A 23,360-nucleotide genomic window follows, 5' to 3' on the forward strand; every position below is an offset into this window, starting at 1 on the left:
TGATCAAGATCACAAGAGTAGGTTGGTCAGGTTCCAGGTAAGGGTTCCTTCTTTGAATGATCCTAAGTCAAGCACAGCATGCCAGATTAAATTCTGAAAATGATGGGATGAGAGACTCGGTGGGAACTTGGAGGAGTTGGTCCACTGGATTGAACATGGACCTTCAAACAGGGAGGTCACTTCGGTGTGGCCTCTTGCCTCTCCCATCAATGCTCTTTCTGTCTGGAGCCTGCTGGTTTGCATTTCATTTATAGGGAGTCAAAATAGAACCTTTGTGCTGGTGTTGAAGGAAATTAGAAAAAGCCACAGCTTGTCTTCTGACTTAATGTCAAATATTTCTCTCCTGCTGGTTTTAAACAAACAAGTCCTCCCCATGCAAGTTGATGGCCTCAAACACTCTACCCATTCGTTGTCTCTAGTTTCTCAGCCTCAGCAACAGCAAGTATGAGAGAAATCTACTATTCTATAGAATTGTGCTAGCAGCCACATCAGCCTGCTTCTGCAGGGGCCCAATGAGATGCAGTGAGACGCACTGGGTCGAACATACGCACACTAGTATTGGGTAGGATTCACTAATGACTGGGAATCCTGATGCTTCAGTCTCATTAACCAGAGACTTAGAAAGAAGGATGGAAAGTATTATCCAAAAATCTCCCAAATACCACCACACGTTTCCATCATCAGACATGATTCAAAAGTCCTATGGGTAGAAGAAGTACAAATTCTAACAGCTCTAACATGGGAGATAACTTATAAGTCCTCTTTTATTGGAGATGAAAAGTAACAGGCTGGGTGACCACTTGGATGACATGCTTTATGTTAGAAGGGGACCTGATGACCTTAGTTCCAAACCTAAGATAGGTCTTAAAAGGAGAAATATGCTGCTTTAAATTTCATTTTAAAAAATATTCCACAAAAAAACTTTCCAGGCTAAGAGGATTATGTGGACATTATTTCTTCCTTAGCCTCAGAAAAATGATATCATGAATTCGTTTGAAAATGGACTGTTGTAGAAAATTGCTACCGATACTCATAGCAGAGAGTCCTGCTGCATCTAAATAAGTTTAACAAAAGTAGGCTTGTGTTTTTCTTTTTAGTATGAACAGATCTCCAGAATGCTATCCTATGGTTGGGTATGTTTAAAAGTCGTTGAAATTTGTGAATAATTAAACTTATAAAAATAGTGGGATTTAAGGTTACCCCTGTGACATGCTCACTCTCATTCCACAAATGTTCCTTGATACGAAGAAAAAAAGACATGGGAAACTTGAGAATTGTTTACACATGAATACATTCACCCTCCTGGATGCTGCAGCTGAAAGAAATGTTTAGAACTATTGCTTGGTCTAGGTGAGGGCTACTCAGTATGGTCCATGGACCACAGCATCACCATCATTTGGGAAGTTAGTTGAAGAAGCAAATTCTCAGGTCCTCAAAACAGACCTATTGAATCAGAATCTCTAAGGGTGGGACCCAGGTATCTTTTTAGAAGCTGTCCAGTTTGCTTGCTAAAATTAGAAATATTGCCCTAGACCAATGATTCTCAAAAGTGTGGTTAACAGTAGCACCAACATCTCCTGGGAACTTAGTAGAAACCACTGCAACCCTTTTTCATTGAGTTTTGGCAGGTGAGAGTGGAAATACTCCACAGCCCTTTTAAGTGTTTAAAGGCCACAGAGATGGAAAAACTGAATTTATCGAATAATGAATTCTTGGGTAACAGCACGCGTCTCAAAACTGGAAAAGAACTAAAAACATGTCCCGTTTCCTGTCTAGGCAGTTAATAATACAACCCTACAGGTCTCCAGTGTTTGTTTTTGTTTCTGTTTTTCCCCCTCCCCCCCTTTTGGTTTAGTGGTGATTGTCCTGCAATCAGCCACCCTGAGGGTGGGCCTTGCATTCTGTGCTTTAACAAGTCCTCCAGTTAGACATGCTGACCATAGTTCTCATCACCATCTGCATGACCACAGAGACGGTTAAGACTTCCCTATTTCAGCCTGTGCTTGGGGCCCTTGTAGCTGACTCTCCTGGTTGCTGCCATCTTTGCCACACCCTAATCCCAATCCTAGGCTGGGAGATGTAGGTAGAGAGTGGAACTTTGCACACTTGCAGGGACATGGCCACATGCAGAGTCTGGTAGAGTAGATGGCATAAGCTTTGAAATGGGGATTTCCCCCCCTCCCTCTATGAACCAACCGCCACACAAACCCCAGCACTCACATCGTAGCACTAGGAGTCCATAAGGGCAGAGTACCTGCAAAAGAGAGTCAGGGCAACCTAAGGAGTTTGAGCAAAGCCATGCCTTGAAGCCTTTTGGGCCTCACCTCCCTCTAGCTGGAAGGAAAGTGTATCCTCTTCTCTGAAGGTGGACTCAGCTTAACCTCTTGCAGAGACCACAGGACTTGGGATTCTAAGCCTCTTGCAGAGATCACAAGACTTGGGATTCTAAGCCTCTCGCAGAGAACACAGGACTTGGGATTCTAAGCCTCTCGCAGAGACCACAGGACTTGGGATTCTAAGCCTCTCGCAGAGAACACAGGACTTGGGATTCTAAGCCTCTCGCAGAGACCACAGGACTTGGGATTCTAAGCCTCTTGCAGAGACCACAGGACTTGGGATTCTAAGCCTCTCGCAGAGACCACAGGACTTGGGATTCTAAGCCTCTTGCAGAGACCACAGGACTTGGGATTCTAAGCCTCTTGCAGAGACCACAGGACTTGGGATTCTAAGCCTCTTGCAGAGACCACAGGACTTGGGATTCTAAGGGTGGCTACTAATTGTGTTCTTAGGTTAGTTTGAGGAAGTCTTGGCTGAAAGTGCGTTTCCCCAAAGCTACATGGACCGACCTGCATTATGAGGAATGCTAACAGACCAGGAAGAGAGGAAAAATGTGACCAAGTTCAAAACAGAAGAAGGAAAGGTAGAGATAAGAAAAGGCAGGGCTCTGTGGACGGCCTCTCTTGTTATTGCTGGGGTCAGACCCTGTGCAGGGGATATGAAGGGGCTGCTCCTCAGTTTGCTCCGGGGGTTTGGTTTTGCCTCTGCCAGAGCCATACAACTATGCTAACCTGCAAGATCTTTGCTTCAAGGACACAAGAAGGAACAGTCAAGTCTGTGCTTGGAAATTCTGTTGGGACTTTTCTAGTGAAAGGCGATGTCACACATCTCGCCTTCCTCCACGGAGGAACAGAGGACTCTCAGAGGAAGATGGAACCCTTCGGTGGCACATTGTTTACTGACAGATCTGTCCCTGGAGAAGCTCCAGCTCCTGGATGTCATAAAGGCAGGCTGGAAAGAACTGTATATAGTAATTCCCACAAGGGCTACATCCCAAGATACCCATGAGTGCCTGAAACAGTGGCTAGTAGCAAACCCTATACATACTGTGTTTTTTTCTATAGTACATACCTATGACAACGGCTACTTCCTAAATTAGATACATTAAGAGACTAATGACAATAACAATAAAATAGACCTAAAACAACATATCATTAAAAAGTTAGTTAAGGGCTGGGGATGTGGCTCAAGCGGTAGCGCGCTCGCCTGGCATGCGTGCGGCCCGGGTTCGATCCTCAGCACCACATACCAACAAAGATGTTGTGTCCACCGAGAACTAAAAAATAAATATTAAAAAAAAATTCTCTCTCTTTAAAAAAAATAAATAAAAAGTTAGTTAAAACTTATGAATTATTTGTTTATGGAAGTATCTATGAAATATTTTTGGGTAATTGAAAATCCTAGAAGGTGAAACTGAAGATAAAGGGGTCTACTATAATCTGTGTCTTCTCTTGATTATCCCCATTTATAGCATTTTTAACCGAATTTAGGTTGGAGATGGCAAGATGAAGGTTTCTCGCTAGTCCTTCTCAAACTCCTATTGAAATGAAACAAGAGGAAGGAAATTACACACAATTGGGGTGAACAGGGAAAGGCAGCAGCTACAGGAAATAAATTGGAGGCATTTCTGGTAGATAGAGTCAGGTTGCAAATAAAGGAAGGAAAGACTGACCTGTCCATAATTCGGTATCTGCAAAGGAATTGCAAAACTGATGGGCAACCTTTCCCACCCCACCCCAAACATCCAGAACTTCTGTGCAGCAGCTCTGTGAAGAGCTTATGGTTTTTTAGGATACGTCACTTGTTCCAAGTCCTTAAAATATATTATAGTTGGCTCTTTGTAGCGTTGAGTTCCACATCTTTAGATTCACATAATTGTGAATACAAAATATAGACAGCATGATCCAAAGTGCATGTATGAAGACACAAATTGGTGTCAACATACTTTATAGACAACCAGAGATATAAAAAATTGTGCTTATATGTGTAATAAGAGTTGTAATGCATCCCGCTGTCATTTATTTTCAAAAAAGGTGTGTGTTTACTGACATGAATAGATTATTTTCATGTCATTACTCTCAAACTATCTATAGCAGAAACGTATTTACATAGCATTTACATTGTATTTGGTATTAAAAGTAATCTAAATTTAAAGCATATGAGAGGATGTGTATAGAGCATATGCAAACTATATGCTATTTTATATGTGGAATTTCAGCAAATGCAGATTCACTGTGGGAAGTCCTGAAATCAATAAATACCCCACAAAGACCAACGGCTGGCTGACTTTATTTAGTCCTTACCCTAACCTTATATTAACCATTTTTATTGGTGAAAAAAATAAATGTTGAAGGGCTTAAATAATTTGAGGTTAGATAAATATTTGAAAGCAAGCCTGCCTACCTGACTTCAAGTCTCTTGTTCTTTAGTATTTCCACTATTCTTTAACTGAAATACTGTATAGAATATCCTTCTGTCCCCCACTTTGGATTGGATTTTATTCCTGTGGAATATAAGGGCGGGGCACGGTGGAGAAGAGTTCAAGGTTTGGCTCCTCTATGCTCAATACTTTGAATAATTGTATATGACTGCCTCTAAATAGCCTGCATTTCTCTTTGCTGGTAGGACCCACAGAAAACATCGGACTTCCTAAGAAGCTGCTTGATAAAAATGACCCTTGGCCAGCTTATGTCACCTATATCTCCCCAGTGGTAAAAAGACTCATTGAGAAAAGCAAAACTAGAGAATTGGAATACAGGCAGACTTTCCAGGAAAGTCAACGGGCATCACGGCTGAACAAGCCTTCCAGCATCCTCCAGATGGGAGGGAGAATAAAGTCCTTCAAGTCCTCTGAAGAAGCTGTGTTCAAGGATATGCTATCAGAGACTATGTTATCAATGTTGGCAACTTACTCTTTTTTGGATGCTACTGTTGCCCCAGAACCCACGTATTTACAAAAGGATTCCAGAGAATGTGCCACCGCAAACTATAACAAGATCATTTTCCCCCGCAGACCTATGATGAGGATGCTTCCATACAGCTCGCTACCAGCCAGCAAGGAGAAATAGGCAAATGGCTAGCTAGGAGTCCTTGCAGCCATCCCCTAAGAATGTACAGCAATTAAGCTCCATTGGCCACAAAGTACACTATGTCCTTTAACTTTGAACTTGCTCGGGTTCATGCAGAGGTTGGCGGAGAGAAACCACATCAGAATGTGGGCTGTTGAGTTGGGTGGGTAGCCCTGCTGCAGCTCTGCAGCCTGTGGATTTGGACAGTTCCGCCACAGATGCTGAGGACCTACCTGTAGGTACATCAGTCAGGACTAGGCAGGTGACAGAGATCACACCAGTTATTTTTTACCAGAGATAATATTATGAAGAATTATCAACTAGGAAAATGAAAAGGGCGTAAAGATAATCTGAAGAGATCCAAGGAGGGTAACCCCTGCAGGAAGCTGGGTCAGCAAAGGGAATACACTGGTCTCTCTGAGAGGTCTGAGACTGGTTCTGTGTGTTGGAAAAGCCCCAAACTGGATCCATATGTTCCTAGAAGGAGTTTGCCACTGTCTGGATGGATAAATAGGATTAATAGGGAAAGTGGACAGGGACAGGAGATCCATCTTCCTCCTCTAGCCATGCAGGCTCTTGCTAGTGCCTCCTACAGGCTGAGTTGATCAGAGCCTAAAGCAAGAATATGATTTGCAGAATCCCAAACCCAGCATCTCCAAGCATGGTATGAAAGGAAGGATTTTTGAAATCAAGACAATACTATCTTAATAACGAGCACATGGTTCTGCTGCTCCATTTTGGCCTCTGAACCTGGTATTGAGGTTACTTTTTCTTGGAGGGCTTACAAAATAGTGGTGGGAGCCAGAGTGTTCCCTGCTGAGAAATGGAAGATCCACACCTGCCAGCCCCACTCGGTTGTAGTTCTTTTAAGGTTTACTTTATGGAGCAGAGATAGTGGAGGAAGAAGTTCTTGGCTGGAACCCTGCTTTTATTTGTAAAATGGCCACTAGAATTTGTCTACCCATGCTCTTAATTGGTCCCAAAGCAAGCAATGCTGAAGTCTGCTCAGTCTCCAAGTAGACAAGCTCTGTTTTGAGACACAAGGAAGATTTGGTTAAGACAGGCAGCTCTAGCCAGTCTTGTCTTTGGGATTTATCGGCTAAGCATGGCTGACCTCACCTGAGTTTCTGTGTTTGTCTTTGCAAAGGCAGTTAATACCCATCTGGCTTCCCCCACAGAGTTATTATACAGGATGTGATGTACTAATAGATATAATTGTCATTTGAAACACTTAAATTTGCCCTACAATGCATTTTTACCCATCCAAGAGTCTTGTGTGTACACCCTCATTTATGGGTACAATTTTGGAGATCTCATCTTCGACTCTTATGCATTCGTGTTGGGACAGAAGTATAAATTAGGAGCCCTGGACCAGTTCCTGGGTTCACAACCTTTAATCAGAAAGAATTCTTGCAAAAATAGATGTTTTCTAGTGAATCTCCATGATTGTATTTTGTGTCCATACAATGTTTACAAACCTGGAGGCAGGTGCTAAATTCGTCCAACAAGAAATTTTATATCTTCTATCTTTTTATGGGTTTTTATGCCCAGGGTATATTTGGGAAAGTGTAGATTGAAGAGCCACTTGGAGTGTTAGAGTTTGTAGGAATTTAGGATTATTGGATTATTTCTTCCAATCTCTTTAAGGGATGAGTAGTGTGGTAATTTACCAAAGGTTGCATAGAGGTTTTTTTTTTTTTTTTTTGTGGAGGATGGGAGGGTAACTGAGATTGAACTCAAGGGCACATGACCACTGGGCTACATCCCCAGTCCTATTTTGTATTTTATTTAGGGACAGGGTCTCACAGAATTGCTTAGTGCCTCGCTTTTGCTGAGGATGGCTTTGAACTTTTGATCCTCCTGCCTCAGCCTCCCGAGCTTACTGGGATTACAGGTGTTCCCGACTTATAGGTTTATTTATTTATTTATTTTTAGTTTCTAGATATTTAATAGTTTTTACAAAAGTATGTACTCTAAACTAAAACTATTGTGTTAGAGACAACATTATTTAGATAAATTTAATTCTAACCACATAAGCATGAGCCAACGACATCATTTTACATCTTATGCACTAATGAAAATTACCTGCATTGTGTGACTGCATTGGTCCCCGAAGCAATTTTTAGAAATAAGAAGTCTAGTTCCTTTTGAAATAGGAACTCTGCTCAAGCCCTAGATGGAACTCATGGGTCTGGCCAACCTGGGGGTCTTGAGTAGCCCACTACTAGGAAGGAATTTTCCCATGGAAGAAACAGCAGGGTGAGACCACCTGTTCCCAGTAATGAAGTTATTGGTCACTGGGGGAGGAGGATGATTCTGTGTACCCTGTGGTGTCTGATAATCAGATTTGTCTTTTGGTCCAGACATTCCTGGGTGCCCTGGAGTAGGTGTACCAGTCAGTCTCTCAAAGGGCTTTCACTAAAATCCTGTGGAGTACCAAGTGGAGGGAGATCTTACTGACTTCACAGTCCACCAGCATATAAGCCCCACTGCCTGATGGGGATGTGAAACTTCCAGGTCTGGCGGATGCTGAGAGACATCTTTGGCACTCCCAGAAATAGGCCTGGAATCCTTCATGGGGCCTGATGTCTCTCATGAGCAGCAGAGTACGCATGGAGTGGAATGTGGATTATTCCCAACGTAACCTCATCTGCCTACCCAAGTTAGAGAGACCTAAGATATCTCAGGTTACTCTGAACACACTGAACTTCTATTTTGGAGAGGGAACTGGCCTCCTATGATGGTTCATAGCCCACAGCCTCTTCTTATTTATCTCCTCTGTGAATGGAATTTTCTGCTTGGCAGGAGAGCTGTTTTAGTGGATCCCCCTGCTGTTGTAAGTTTAGGAAACACTAGAATATGTATTTTGTTAGCCCATCTGTGTTGTTCTGTAACTAAGGCCCTGTTCTGACACATACTGAGCAGCTGTTTTGGACAGATTCTTGGGCTCCCTGTGCACAATATGGTATTTACCCATTTGCAGATTCCATGGTCGGTGTTTGAACAGTTGATGTTTAACCTCGGCAATATGACTGAGCCTGCTGGTCATTTTCATTTTGTTAGGAGACTGTTGGGACATCAAGTTCCACATTCTGCAGCCTGCCTAGCTGTGGTCCTGGAGCATGTCTTGGTGGAGATTAGGCTGCTTGACAGATAAGAGGTCTGCAAGAGTCTTCAAGGAGGTAACTGTGTCCAGGAAGGTGCTGGTGCAGGTGTGGGAATGCCAGATGTTTGGGGGAGGGCCTGAGAGTCTTCTAACTGGTATGGACTGAATTGTGACCTAAATGGAAGATGTGGGTTTGGAGTCATATGGGAAAAAGAGTGTGATCAGCAGATTCAACTCTTGCTTTTGTTGGCCCACGTCCTTTACATGGGAGACTTAAATGCCATTTAGTAACATGGTATCCCTCCCCTTTTCTTAGGATGGAGGGAACAAAATGGGTACTGTGAGGTATAAGTTATGATCTTTGGACTTTGCGGGAACTCCTCATGAGAAATCACATGAAGCAGGGGACACAGCACAGGGCAGAGTTCAGCTCCCCATGTTCGAATCCCAGCTAGGCACTGAAGATGCATCCAAGGGCACAAAAAAAAAAAAAAAAAAAAAAAAAAAAAAAAAAAAAAAAACCAAACAGGAGCAGGAGTCCCAGCCCTGTTATTCTGCTCTACATATCAAGCAGCATTTGTAAAAAGATTGTGAACGTGACTTTGGGAGCTGTGTCCCAGCAAACATGCCCATCTGCACCATGTGGTTCTTTTCAGCCTTGAGTCATTCCTTCCTAGAAGCTTTTTGGAATCCCCACACTTCCCAGACCAAAGGGCACATTTTTGGAGTCGGCATATGATGAGTACCAGAGAAGACAGACCCGGAAACCCCGGGAACAGGGAGTCAGGGAAGGGGAAGTAAACAGGGAGTCTGACTGTGATCTGAGGTTGTCACAGCCTGGACCAAAGCTCAGAGTTGTGTTTCTCTTTGCCAAGTAATTTGGAAAACTTCCCTCTTCCTCCTTCCCTCCCCCTTTCCTACCCACATCTCTTATGAGAGACCTGAGGCAAGCTACTAAAGTACTTAGAAATCACCTTACCAGAATGTCTAAGTCTGTAGAGCATGTCTGGGCTTGGCCTGCACACGTTCAGGGGATTCTTTGGGGCATGCCAGGCAGGGCCAGCAGGGTATGCAAGAAAAGCCCTCCTCTGCCCCATATTTCAAGCTGACCATGAGGCAATTTCTCTTTGGACAGGGCAGAATACAGTGGAGGGGAGCTCTTTCTTGCATGGAAAAAACTTTAGACTTGGTGTCTAGATCCCTGTCTCCTCTTCTAGCCTCTATATTCCAGGGCTAATAAAAAAATCTCTACATCATCTCTGGCCTTTCTAGGAAGCTCCTATTGCGGGGATCTCAGCAGGGCTTATGGTATCCATTCATTTCCTCTCCAGATTCAATTGTTCTGCCTCCCAGAACATTCCATTGATTTGGGTAGACAGAGGGATGTGAGAAACCACAGAATTTCAAGCAAGTTAGAAACTCAGCTCCTGGGATTGTTTCTGCACGTGTGCTAACTGGGAGGAATTTTGGGGAGAGGAGAGTTGGGACCATAGCAAGTTATAGCTGGAAGGAAATTGGCTCAAGTGTGTCCATTTCCCTGCTTACACATTTGTATGTTGAAAGTTGTCTGAGTCCATTTTACTGCCCAGAGTGTTAGGGCCATACTTATCAGGTTGGCTGTATAATTACTGAAGTAGGAGAGCTCCTTTGGGATTGGAGCCCAGATTCTCAACTCTAAATGGCAGGCTGCTTCCCCTATACTGAGACCATCTCTTCCTAGATTGAATCAATGATAGTCCTGCTGGCGTCTAAGTAAGGGAGATTGGTCCATGGCCGCTGACCACATGGGGTCTATTGTGGAGTGTCTTTACTCTTTATATGGCCAGTTTGCTGTGTGCTCTGGAACACAGGTATAGTATGGTGAGGCTGAAAGTGCCATACGCCTGGAAAAGGCTGGCCAGATTTCTTGTCACATCCCCAGATCCTGGTCCATGGCGTGGCACAGGATTGGTGTGCAAGTACTTACTGAACTTCAGGTATTCTGTTCTTTTAAGTGACCAAGCCATATACCCATCTGATGAATTTCCAAATTGACTTTTTTTTTTCTCTAGCCGTTATCAGAGGGACATCATTTCACACTCTAACATGTTCTTTGGTGCTCATGTTTGCAGCATGCTGACAGGCATCCAACAAATACTTACCGAGTTCTTATTCGTGCCCAAGGCCCTATTGTGGGCACAGGAGACACAGCCAGGTTTACATTTCAGCCGTGGGGACATTGGACGAGCACATTGTAGGAGTGCAGTTGTTTGTGATGCACGTTATGCAGAAGCATAGGGCTTTGTGAGAGTGTATTTGCCTTAGGCTCCTGACCTGTTCTCTCAGCCTCATGAAAAGGGGATTATGGAAGGAGGCAGGATTAGTATCAGGACAGCTGCTCATAAAAGAGAGTGAGGTCATGGTGAATTTTTGGCCAAGTTGAGTTTTAGCAGCCTGATGAGTTTTAAAAACTTTGCAAAGCTGTCTTCAGTTTATACTCAGGCCCAAGTTAATTGTTTGTTTCTGTAGCACCATGGAGCTGATCCCTAGTTCAGGCTGGCTTTAGTTGAGGGCATCTTGCTGTATACCTAAGCAACAACACAGAGGAAGTACTAAATGTTTACACTTGGTTTGTTCCAGGGCTCTTATTTCGGCCTCTCTGTCCTGGAGGACTGGGCTGGACACTACAGAGGAGACCTTGAGATCCTTGAGTGTCCTCTCCAGACCTGGGGCAGTTGCCACACCCAAGCCTTCAGCATCCAGTGAGCCCCACTTCAATTTCCCTAGTTTTCCACAGCAAATGAACCAGTCTGTCTTTCATTTCTTCTCTACTCCAGATAGCTCTGTTTTTCTACTTGCTTTTCCAACTATTTCAAGACTCTCTGTATACTGGGCTATAGAGCATGTTTCAACCTGGACATTGCCTTTTCTCTATCTCCTTCCTCCCTCTTTGGTTACATTCAAATAATTATCTCTCTTTTTCTTCCTTCCCTTTCCTCTTCTCCTTCTTCCTTCCACCCACCCTTCCTCCTCAGATTCCCTCCCTCCTTCCCTACCATTTACTCTCCATTGTCGATTTTTTAAAATAATTACAAAATTGAGTGATGCTGGTTGCAGTTAACTCAAGTTCTCTTAAATTATAAACGACTGAGATGACTCTGACTTTGCAAACTTCAGGCGGAGTGTGCTTCTTTGAAATGCAGGGAAGAAAGGAGTAGGAATAGGAAAAGGAAAGACAGTGGAATGAATCTGATGTAATTTTTCTATATATATATATGAATACACCACAGTGAATCCCACCAACGTGTACATCCACAAGAATGAGGTTCTAATTAAAATAAGATATGTTCCATGCTTGTATAAGTATGTCAAGATGGATTCTACTGTCATGTATAACTGAAAAGAAATAATAGTTAAAAAAAGATATGTAGACACCAGAAATAATAATTAAAAAAAAAAGATATGTAGGTACCAAGAGCTGGAGTTTCCAGACTGAGGACAATGGGAACTTCAAGTACTTCCTGGGAAGCTCTGAGGAATGTGTGCATATTCTACAAACCATCCTAGTGGCTGCCTGTCACCTTGGCCACTAAAATCATCCCAGAAGCATTTGCTTCAGGATCCCACATCACTACTGCCCTGCTTCACCTCAACATAGTCATTGGGTCCCATATGGCATTCTAAGGCACAGTTCTGCCCCTGTTATGCCCAACAAGTCTGCCTAAGGACTTGAAGAGAAACAAGTGTATATTATAATTGCTACCAGAAATGCTGCCTTTGGGGGACCAGAGCCTGAATTTGATTTCTGTTCCCTGATAAGGGGCAGTGCCACCTTCAATAAGAATCTCAATGCATCAGAAGCCACACAGTTCCCCTGTAATCCTGGAGATACTGGGGCCACCTCCTTCTTACTTCCCCTGCTGCTGATAGCTTTCCTTATTTTCCTGATCACATACTAAATACCACTGGGGAAATCAACATATCCGTGGGGATGTGTTTGGATTTCTTGGTCTGAAAAAGGCAATAACAATATTCAATAGGACACTTGCTGCAGCCTGCCTTGTTCAGTCTGCAATAACCACATTTGGAGACTCAGAATGATTTAGCAGAGTGGAGAAGTTTTGTCTGGTCCATTTTCCCACATTTTGCCACAATGTGTGGAAGTTGCACTTGCTGATCTGTGGGCTCTCAGACACAGAACAGCACCTCTGCCACCACCATTACCACCACCACCTCCATCTGTAACACCTCCACCACCACCATTACCACCACCACCTCCATCTGCAACTCCACTGCTGTATGACTGTCACCACAACTGCTATCACTAGTACTATCATGACCTCTACCTCCATCACCCTAACCACCCCATCACTACCTCCACTTTCACCATCACCACCATCACTTCCTCTATTACCACCTCCTCTTTCCTCTATTACCACCTCCTCTTTCCTCCTCACCACTTCTACCACCTTCATCACCATCTCCACCTCCACCACCTCCGTCATCACTTCCTCCATCACCAACTGTATCTTCTCCATCACTACTTCCTCCATCACCCCCTTTACCACTTCCTTCATCACTCCCCCTCCCTCATCATCACCTCCACTTCCTCCATCACCCCTTCCACCACTTCCCCTCCTTCCACCTCCACCACCTCTATCACCACCTCTATCTCCTCTATCACCCACTGTACCTCCTCCATCACCACTACCATCTCCTCTATCACTCCTCCATCATCACCTCGACTACCACTACTGTTAGCTGCTAGGCAGGTAGTTTTAGGGGCAACCATCTATGTTTGTGGGGGGAAATCTGCTGATCCTTAATGACAAAGCTCTTGAAAAGTTGTCTTTTTTTTCCTTCTTCCTTCTTTTCAGATAAGGTGCTCCAGAGAAAACCAACCAAAAATTACAATGATTTACTTATTGAAAATGTATTTCCTAAACAAGTAAATGCACAATCTCAATGAAGACCTATATCGCCTAACAGAATATTACACGTCTCCATTGGAGACATCTACATTTAGGTTACTTCATTGACTCTGCAAGCCTTAAGACAATTCCTTTTATCTGCACAAATAAATTCTCCAAAGTAGTCCCTCTTGGAAGAAAAGGAAGATTTGATTAAGAGACTAGTATAGAATTGCTAGAGTGTGGAAATCATCTGGGTTCTTAAACCAAGGTGCTATTTGTGGATTCCTCAAAAGACCCACAAATAAAAAGAGTCCACAAACTTGGAAAGGGGAAGAAAACTACAATTTTTCACTAACCTCTCGTTGAATTTTTGTATTTCCTTCAATGGAATGTGTCACATACCTTGACTTTATCCTCAGTAAAAATTAGAAATATTTTTGTATCAGTGTACAGTTGGGGGTTTCTTGAAATATTATTTGTTTATTGCTTCTTTGAAATTATGGTAATTATTAGAATTGCTTTGATATCTTTTTATTTCATGCATTAATAAAGAAACCCATAGTACACCTAATAATCATCTGTTTTAAAAATCTTATTTAGTTTCAGTATAATTGGTTTCCATTTTTAGTCTTACATATTTTATTTTATAAAATGTTAAGAAATGCTGGCAAAGGCTCAGTTTCCCTGGCTTCAATACCTTTCAGATCTTGATTCTTTCAAGCATTGAAAGTCAACATTTGAAGTCACATCTACTTCAAGAAATAACCATTATTGGCGGCTTGGTCTACATCCTCTCAGATTCTTCACCATTTGATGTGAATACATATTCATCTAATGCTTATATATACATAACATACAATAACACACAGTTGTTTTAATGGAATCGCTCTACTTACACTGTACCTTGCTCTTTTGTGTTTAATTCTCTTCCCTGTTAAGGAAAAATTGCCTACATTCTTTTGGATTGCTGTGAGATGCCAGCATTCATTTATCCATTCCTCCCCTTGAGGGATACTCAGGTGATTCCCAATTTTTCCCTGATATAATTGGTGCAGTGGATCTTGCTAACCTTCTTCTCTTCTCATGCCATTCCTTGAGTATCTAAGCAGCTTTGTAAGGTCCATTCCCGAGGAAATTGAGGTGAGTAGGTATGACGTATAGGCATCCCACATTTGAGCTTCTATCCCTTGGCTCTTGTGACATCTATGTGGATGGTGATGGGCGAGTTCTGGCTGCTAGAAGCCCACACATGTTGCTCTCCAGTGAGTTCAAAACATGAATCACATTTTAAACCTTATACAGTTTTATATGCTGATGCCGATACAATTTCAGAATTACTGCAATGGGGGGGACACAATTTCACACAGACTACAACAAGAATGAAGTTCCTTAGAGGAATGCAACATGACAACTTGGGCCTTGTAGGTAGAAATGGCTAAATAAATGTTTCCTTTAATAAAGAATCTTTGTTTTTACAGAGACAGGATCTTACAGAACATTTCATTTGCTTCTCTCACCTAATAATCCATCAAGAATATCCTCGAAGTCAACAGATAGAGATCTAACCAACTCGTTTAAATAGCTGGGTCATGTCCCACATTAATCAGTGCTTCCTCATTGGGTTTGATGATTTGATTTTGGCACAGTTCAAGTTTTAGTACACCAGTTACTCTCTGCCTCATCTGCTCTTACACTTGGCTTGACAATGCCTGTCTTAGTCCCGTCTGACTGCTGTAATACCATAAACTGTGTGGCTTATAAACAACAGACATTTATTTCTCACAGTGCTAGAGACTAGGAAGTCCAAGATCAAGGTACCAGCAGACTTGGTATCTTGTGAGGGCCATATCTGGTTGCATACATGGTACTTTCTGGCCATCGACCTCTTTTATAAGAGCTCTGCCCTACAACTTAATCACCTTCTAAAAGCCCCACCTCCCAATAGCAATGTTTTTTGGATGAGCATTTTATCTCATGAATTTAGGGGGTCTCAAACATGCAGACCATAGCAATGCCTTACACAGTTGTCCCTCAGTATGTGTGGAGGATTGGTTCCGGGGCACACCTCCTGCCACACACACCAAAATCCAAGGATACTCAAGTGTCTTATATACAATGATATAGTATTTGCACGTAAACTACCCACACAATCTTTCCATATACTTCAAACCATCTCTAGATTACTTATAGCACCTTATACCTTAAATGCTATGTATATAGTTGTTATTTTGTACTGTTTAGGGAATGACAACAAGAAAAAAGTCTGTCCATATTCAGTACAAATACAATTCTTTTTTCCTCTCCAAATGTTTCCTATATATGGGTCATTGAATCTGGGAATACAGAACCCATTGATATGGAGGGCTGGCTGTGTTTATATGGAACATATACATTTACCTCACTTGATGTCCCAACCACTCCCAGATGAGGAAGAAATAGGTTAAGAGACTGTTCTGAGCTCACATAAGTAGAGAAGCTGCATCTTTCAGCCTTGCTCACGAGACAGAGGGGCCTCTTTGTGCAGGACTTGTTTCCCCCGTCTGTTCCATACTAGCTCAGGATCATTCTCATATTGGCAGCTCACAGCTCTTCCAACAAGGGCATGGTGCAGCCACCTACTCCAGGATAAATATACCCAGCAAATAGCATGACATTCTGCTCCAATTAGAACCAGAACTTGCCTTTGCCAGTGCTGCCTGCTCCCTGGAATGACTGCACAGCTTGAGTCCCAGCCAGCATGCTGGGTTTGGGCTGGGGTTCCCCATATGGGGATGAATGTGCAAGGAACTCTGGTGTAGGTCTCAGGATTGGCAGTAGTGGGGTTGTGGGGGTTTCTGTGACAGTGCTTCTCCTGTCTGCAATCAGGTGATGAATTCCTGGCCAGTTGGGACAGATCTGATCTTACCAGCATTACAGTTATTATAGCTCTGAATTTGTATACTTGGTTAAGGCCTCTTAGATTTTTGTTTACCTGCTGAAAATTGTCTCCATAAACATACAACTTTACAGTGACCAGTAGCAAATGGCACCCCCTGGAGTTGTACAATCATATGGGGAGGATTGCTTCTGGGGCACACCTCCTGCCACAACATCAAAATCCAAGGATGCCCAAGTGTCTCAGGAATCTGCACTTTTGGCACATGCCTAAGGCAGTTCTTAAGAACTCTGAAGTTCGAAAATCACTGCTTCTGCTGAGCCAGCCTAACTTCATTTTAATCCAAGAATGAACTGACCTCCACTTTCCACCTAAATTTGTTATCGATTGCTACATGTACAATCATACGGCCTCTGCAACTTTGTAGGGCTTCTCTGGAAGGAAGTGCTGGTTTCTTCCTATACCTGAAGGATAAGCTGGCACGTGTGTGTGTGTGTGTGTGTGTGTGTGTGTGTGTGTGTGTACAGATGTGCTTTGGAGGTAGCAGGGCATGGCACTTAAAAAAAACAGCATTGATGAAGACATGGAGGTGGTGTGGTGTTGTTTTAAAAAAATATGGTCTATGAATTCTTTGATATTCCTCCCTTCAAGAGGTAAGGATTAATTTCCATTCCCTTGAGTGTGCAGCTTTGTAATACTTCGGATGAAGAGGACTTCCAAGATTAGGTTATAAAAAGCCTGCGGCTTTTAACATGGGTGACCACTGTCAGCCTTGGATCACTTGCTCTGGGGGAAACAGATGTATCACATGGGCAACCTTGGGAAAAGGCTCCTGTGGGAGGGGCTTCAGAAGCGTTCTACTAATATCCATGTGATCAAGCTTGAAAGCAGATTCTCAGCCCCTTCAGATGATGATGGCAGTTTTGCCTGATGATTCTGCAACCCAATGCAACCCCGAGCCAGAACAACACAATTAAGCAGCTTCCAAGTTCCTTACTTCTAGAAACTCTGAGATAATAACTATTTGTTGTTTAACCTAGTTTTTCAGGTAATTTGTTAGGTAGCAATAGATAACAAATTTAGGTGGAAAGTGGAACTCAGTTTACTCTTGAATTAGGGTGGCTTAGCAGAAGCAGTAATTTTTCAAATTTCAGAGTTCTTAAGAACTGCCTTATGCATGTGCCAAAAAATGCAGATTCCTGGGACCCACTCTCTGAGAGTTGATTTGCATTTAAATAAGCATTTCAGATGGTTTTGATGCAGCTGATCCAAAAAGCATAGCTCTGGAGGGAACCCCAATACCAGAGGGTTGATGGCCTGGGTAACCCAAGATGAGGCTGGGAGGTAAACAGAGGTCCAGAAAATCAAAACCAAAAGACAAATCATCTTCTAAGAACAGTGAACAACCACTGGGGTATTTTAAGCAGGACCATAGCTAAATCAATAAGCAGAATCTTAAATCTTGTTTAGTTTTTTCCTCTGTTACTGACCTGGCAAGGTGGACACTACCTTGTCAAAAACCACTGCAGAACCTTATATGTGGGAGATGAAGAAAAGGGAGATTTCCTTGGGGGAAAACTCTCAAGTCTTTTTCTTTTGATACTGGGGATTGAACTCAGGGGTGCTTTACAGTCGAGCCACATTCCAGGCCCTTTTTACTTTTTATTTTGAGAGATCAAAATATCTGGAGATCGTTTTTCTTCAGATACAGAGAATCATTTCATTCTTCTAAATGCCTGAAGAATTATACAATGGTGTGAATGTATTGAACTCATCTCTTCCTGATGAACAATTAGATTAGTTCTAGTCATTAGCCATGGCAAACAGTGTTGCAGGGCATCCTATATTTTTGCTCATATGAATAAATATATTAGCAGGATGAGTCCCTTCAGTGGATATGTGCATTCTCATTGGGACAAATACTACCAAGCTGCTTTCTTGAAAATGCCATGCCTATTTACACTGTCCCCAAGAATTTACGAGAGTGCATCTTAATCAATACCATGCATTTTCAAACTTTGATCCTTGTTAACTTACTTGGTAAAAATTTTTACAAGTAGTAACTTGCTTTTTTTCTTCTCTCTCTACATTTTATTTATTTATTTATTTTTTTGATGCTGAGGAAGAACCCACACGCTCTACCCCTGAGCTATACCCCTTTTTTTCCTTCTTTTTAAAAATATGCCATTTCTCTCTCTCTCTCTCTCTCTCTCTCTCTCTCTCTCTGAATTACTTGTTTTTGTGTTTTGCTCATTAAAACAAAAATGGGCTGTTGACCTTTGCCTTGTGGTTCACAAGTCCTATTTTTATATTTAGCCCATATATATATATATATATATATATATATATATATATATGTCTTTGTTCATTGCCTGGCTTTCTTATTTACTCCATTCATTTATATTTTGACATCATTTGGTATTGTTGGTATTGATAAAATTTTAAATGTTTGTATTGTCAACCTACTCAATATTTTTATTTATAACTTTTGAATTTTGTTTCTTGATTAAAAAACTTTCTCTTCTCTCAAGATGATTTGAAATTTATCATGTTTCTTTGTAGTTTATCTTTAAAATAATATATGGTTTTTAACCTATAATTTACTTTAGTATAAAGGCATGAAGAATTTTTCCCCTTAACCCAGTTTTCCCAACAATATTTATTGATTCATCCATCTTTCTTGCAACTATTTCACATTTGTTTTATGCATTAAATTATTCTATATTTTCTGGTGTCTTTTTGGACTCTGTTTTTTGGCTCATTGATCTATTTATGTACCAGACTCAATTTGTTTTCATTTACCTATCTTTAAACTCTCTTTTCATGTCTGATAAAAGTTAAATCCAGAAGTTCTTAAATTTTTTTTTTATTTTTTTCTGGTAGCCCCAGAGCTTTTTGGCAAGAATGAAATCAGGTTTTAGTAAAATGGTCCTTTCTCTTTATGTGACAGAAATGGGGAGTGGAATGTGGGCCCCCTGGGTCCTGTTAACTGGCAAGCCCTGCTTCTGCTGAAAAGTCAAACTTTCCAAGCAAAGGAGAGTAAATCAGGAGCTGTCTGTATTTCTTCAATTCCCCTGAAGTTACACCTCTGTCTTCCACTGAACAGGCTGATGTAGTGCTGGGCTTGGGTTACCTGTAGCAGGTGTGATAAGAAGGGTCAGAACTTGAATTTACCAACTCATGAAGCAGTCTGAATATAGACCTTTTCCACTTAAAAAATATGGCAAAATAAAAATGAAATGCAAATCAGAAAATAAAATCCCACCCTCACCATATGACTGCTCTCCAAAATACCATGAACTATTTAAGGAAAACCCAAAGCACAGGAAGCATGGGGTAAATATGAGCCTGATCCGCATCTTGAGCTGGTGTACACAGTGTAGACACGGCTTTCCTTTGCTCCCTTCTGTTTTGCCCTGGGGCCTCCTAGAGTCCCCAGACACAGATTCAGTGGGAGATTGGTATGAAGTTAATGTTTTGAGTGGGTGAAGTGTAGGAAGCGAAAACAGATATTTAGACATTTTTTTCTTCTCTGCTTCTTTCTCATAGAATATTCCTGGCTTGCATAGAACAGGCCCCCATTGTGTACCCCAGCCCCGGGCAGCTTGGCAAGGGTTCTGTCTGCATCCTCATGAGAGACCATCTTTGAGGAGTAGAGCTAGGTTTCTCAGAGAAGCCCCAGGCTCACCCTGACCCTGACCTGTGAGCCCAGCCTGAGTCCTCTGTCGGATGCCCCTGTTCCCCTTCTGTGAGTGTCTGTTGTCACAGAATTCCTCACGCCTCAGGAAATAGAGGTGCTCAGAGCTTGGGGCTTATCAGCCAGGATGAATGTACCGCAGCCTTGCACTCAAAACAGTGTTCAGCCTTCAGAGCTGGGTGCTCTCTCTTCTTTTTCTCAGAAAACACACTGAGATGGAGAAGGGCAGACCAGGGCCCTGGGAACACCCTGGTTTGAGTGAGTGAGCGAGTTCTGTTCAGATGAGAAGGAAATTACATGCCTTTAGCCCAGCACCACCTTAGTGTCCTGTACAGAGATAACAGTGCTCACAGGTGTTTTGAAGGACCTGCCCTGCCAATGAAGAGGCAAGATGGGCCCGTAGCCCTGTAAGTAGCCTTCTAACTGGGTTGTCTTCATGGGCTCTGGTGCTGAACCCACACCTACTCCCAAGCCTGAGCCCCCCAGTGCCATCTAAAGTAACCCTTGCCTTAGCCCCTCACTCAGTTGCCCTCTTTTTTGTTAAATCTTGCTGTTGCAAAAGATTCCCTCCATGCATGTATGTGATGCATCTGTCTTCCCAAGATTGTCCACTCTGTCATGCTCAGGGAGGTCTGGTAAATTGGGGATTTAGGGTCAAAAGATGAACATCTCAAAAGACAGTCCAAAGCTCTTAGCTCCAGTCACAAGCATGTACACCATGGCAGGACCCTGTCGGCTGTGAGGTGGACATTGGCTTTACAGGGATGAGAAGACACAATGACAACAGTTATGGCTGTGTTGGTTTGTCGAGTGCTCACTGTGTGCCAGACACTGATCTAGCGCATGTATTATCTCCTCCACAAACCTGTGAGGCATCCTGCTTTTATTGTCGCCATTTTTGTAGATAAATCACAGTGACATGATCAGATTCGGTGCTTTCTTCATAGTGCAATCTCAGTAAATGTTATTATGGTGGTGGTGGCCACTTGTCCTGTCCCCTAAGAGCCAACTATGCACATCTCTTCCCACCTCTGTGCACAGGGACATCACATGGGAAGCTTAAAATTGGCCACAATGGCAAATCAGGCTTCTCTCTCTCTCTCTCTCTCTCTCTTTTTTTTTCCTGAAAGGTGCACTTTTCCATCATGACTATTAATATATACTCCCACTGGCATGGAAATAATATTAGAATTCGCCCCTACTAAAATCAATGTGTGCTGAAATTCACTAAATGGAAGAAATACCTTTCTTTGTACCTTGATGCCATCATACTGATAACAAAATCCAATCAGGCAGAGTTTTACTGCAGTGGACTTCACCTGTAGCCAGAGCCTTAGAGGGAGACTATGATCAGGGGCAAATGGCCAGTAGGACCCCAACGTCCAACTTGGAAAGCCATTTGTCATCCCTAGGTAAGCAGGGTCTCATTGTGCTATCATATGCTACTTTTCTGAGTAGGTCTTTGAATGCAAAGATGCTACCCAATAATCAGACCATTTGAAGGGAACTATGAGAAGTTCATTCCAATTCCAGGAGAGGCTGGGGAAGGACAATCTGCTGGGAAGAGTGAATCCAGCACAGGATACCATGTAACTTCATGAATCCTGGTTCCATTTCCCTGTTGATCTTTTGCAGGAATGAAGAAAAGTCACTTGGACCCTCTTTTTTCCCTCCATAAATCAAGATGGTTTGATCTACAAAGAACTCCATCTAGCCCATCACCGGCAAACACAAGTGCTTTGTTCATAGAATGCTCCAAAGACTATACTGCATTGCACAAATACAAGTACTATGATTTTCATGATAACATTTCCCCTTATTTTAGCATAAAACCAAGCTCTGTGTTCTAAGGAAAGAAAGCTGACTTGGTGTTTACGTGGAATGGATAACAAATAGAGAAAGAGGAAATGGATCTTGTGTGTGTCTTGTTTATCAAACAATCAAATGTTTAATGGAAAACCTGAATTTATTTTCAGATGCTGGGAATTGATCCCAGGGCCGCATGCATGCTACACAAGTGTTCTACCACTGACATACCCCTTAGCCTGGAACTGAATTTATTGATTCTGACTTCTGTGCCACCTCTATATCTTGAACATCTCATGGTTATTTACAATCATAAATTGACATCCTTAATCTGGAAACCCCAAATCCAAAACACTCCAAAATTGGAAACTTTTTGAGTGAAAACATGATTCCACAAATGGAAAATTCCACACCTGACCTCTTGGGATGGGTCAGAGTCAAAATGCTAGTGAACTTAAAAATATTGTCTAAAATTACCTTCAGGCTATGTATATAAGGTGTATATAAACCTAGATGAATACTGTGTATAACTTTGGTTCTTATCTCCAAGATATTTCATTATACATATGCAAATATTCTAAAATCTGAAATAAAAAATTCCCCAAACCAAAACATTTCTGGTCCCCAGCATTTCAGATAAGGGAGATTCAACCTGTATTGGTTATCATTTCCCAGTCCTGTGTAGATGATGAGATTTTTGAGGGCGGGGCTCAAATTATATTCATTTATCAATTCAACAAACCGTCATTAAAACCTACTCTGTGCTTCAAATGAGATCAAAGAAGGATGAAATAATTTTTTTTTTTGGTAGGGGCTTGCTGGGAGAAAGAGTGTAGGGAGGAATCCAGTGGACAAGGAAAGATAGGGTGGAGTGCTTGCTACTACTGTCTAGTAAGGTATAGACTAAAGTACTGTAGAAGTTGAAAAAAGAACCAGAAGCGGGGTTGAAAGATATAGCTGGGGCTGAAGGTGTCAGTAGCTTTATAAGGAGAAGCTTAATAGACATAATGCTTATGTTGTGTGAACTGTAACTTTGGAGACCCCTGGGCCATGAGTGAGATTTGAATTCTCCAAGGAGAATGGTACCTTGCACCACCAGGCTGGACTGAGCTGATGGTGGAGGCAGCCTGGAGCCCTGTCTAGGTTTAGGTTACTTCAGGCTCCTTGGCAGAAGAGGAAGGAAGACTATCGAGGGCAGGTGTACCCTAACTCTTTAGAATGGGCTGACTACCTTGGGAGACCTATGTTGTGCTGGGTTGCTGCATGCAATCAGAGAAAACTGCTGACAGTTGGCAGTTTGGCTGCCCCACTTGAAATGCAGCCTGAGGCCCTGAAATCCCATGCTCGGGGCCCTGACTATGCTGAAGAAGCCAGAAACACAGAACATCATTCCTCAGCCTTCACACTCCACAGATCTGGCAGCAGGCTCTGAAAACCAATGGGCATCCAGTAGTCCAAACACCTCCCCACCCAGTAGTGAGTATTCTGTTAGTGTGTCCTACAGGGGATGAACCATATCGGATCAGCACTGTGTTTAATGGCTAGGACAGTTGATTTTAATGCTGGAATCCTATCCTCC

At 42.4% G+C, this 23,360-nt stretch overlaps 1 protein-coding gene across 1 annotated transcript; it reads left to right on the forward strand.

Moving 5' to 3' along the window:
- Positions 1-3,154: 3,154 nt before the first annotated feature.
- CDRT4 (CMT1A duplicated region transcript 4) lies at positions 3,155-5,405 on the forward strand (the record flags this gene model as incomplete). The annotated part of the gene is made up of 2 exons (XM_081269937.1): positions 3,155-3,287; positions 4,963-5,405. 2 exons carry the CDS (start codon positions 3,155-3,157, stop codon positions 5,403-5,405), a joined length of 576 nt encoding a protein of 191 aa, XP_081126063.1.
- Between the last annotated feature and the right edge of the window lie 17,955 nt (positions 5,406-23,360).

Source organism: Spermophilus citellus (genome assembly GCF_964194105.1).
Source record: "Spermophilus citellus genome assembly, chromosome: 17".
NCBI classification, from domain to species: domain Eukaryota; kingdom Metazoa; phylum Chordata; class Mammalia; order Rodentia; family Sciuridae; genus Spermophilus; species Spermophilus citellus.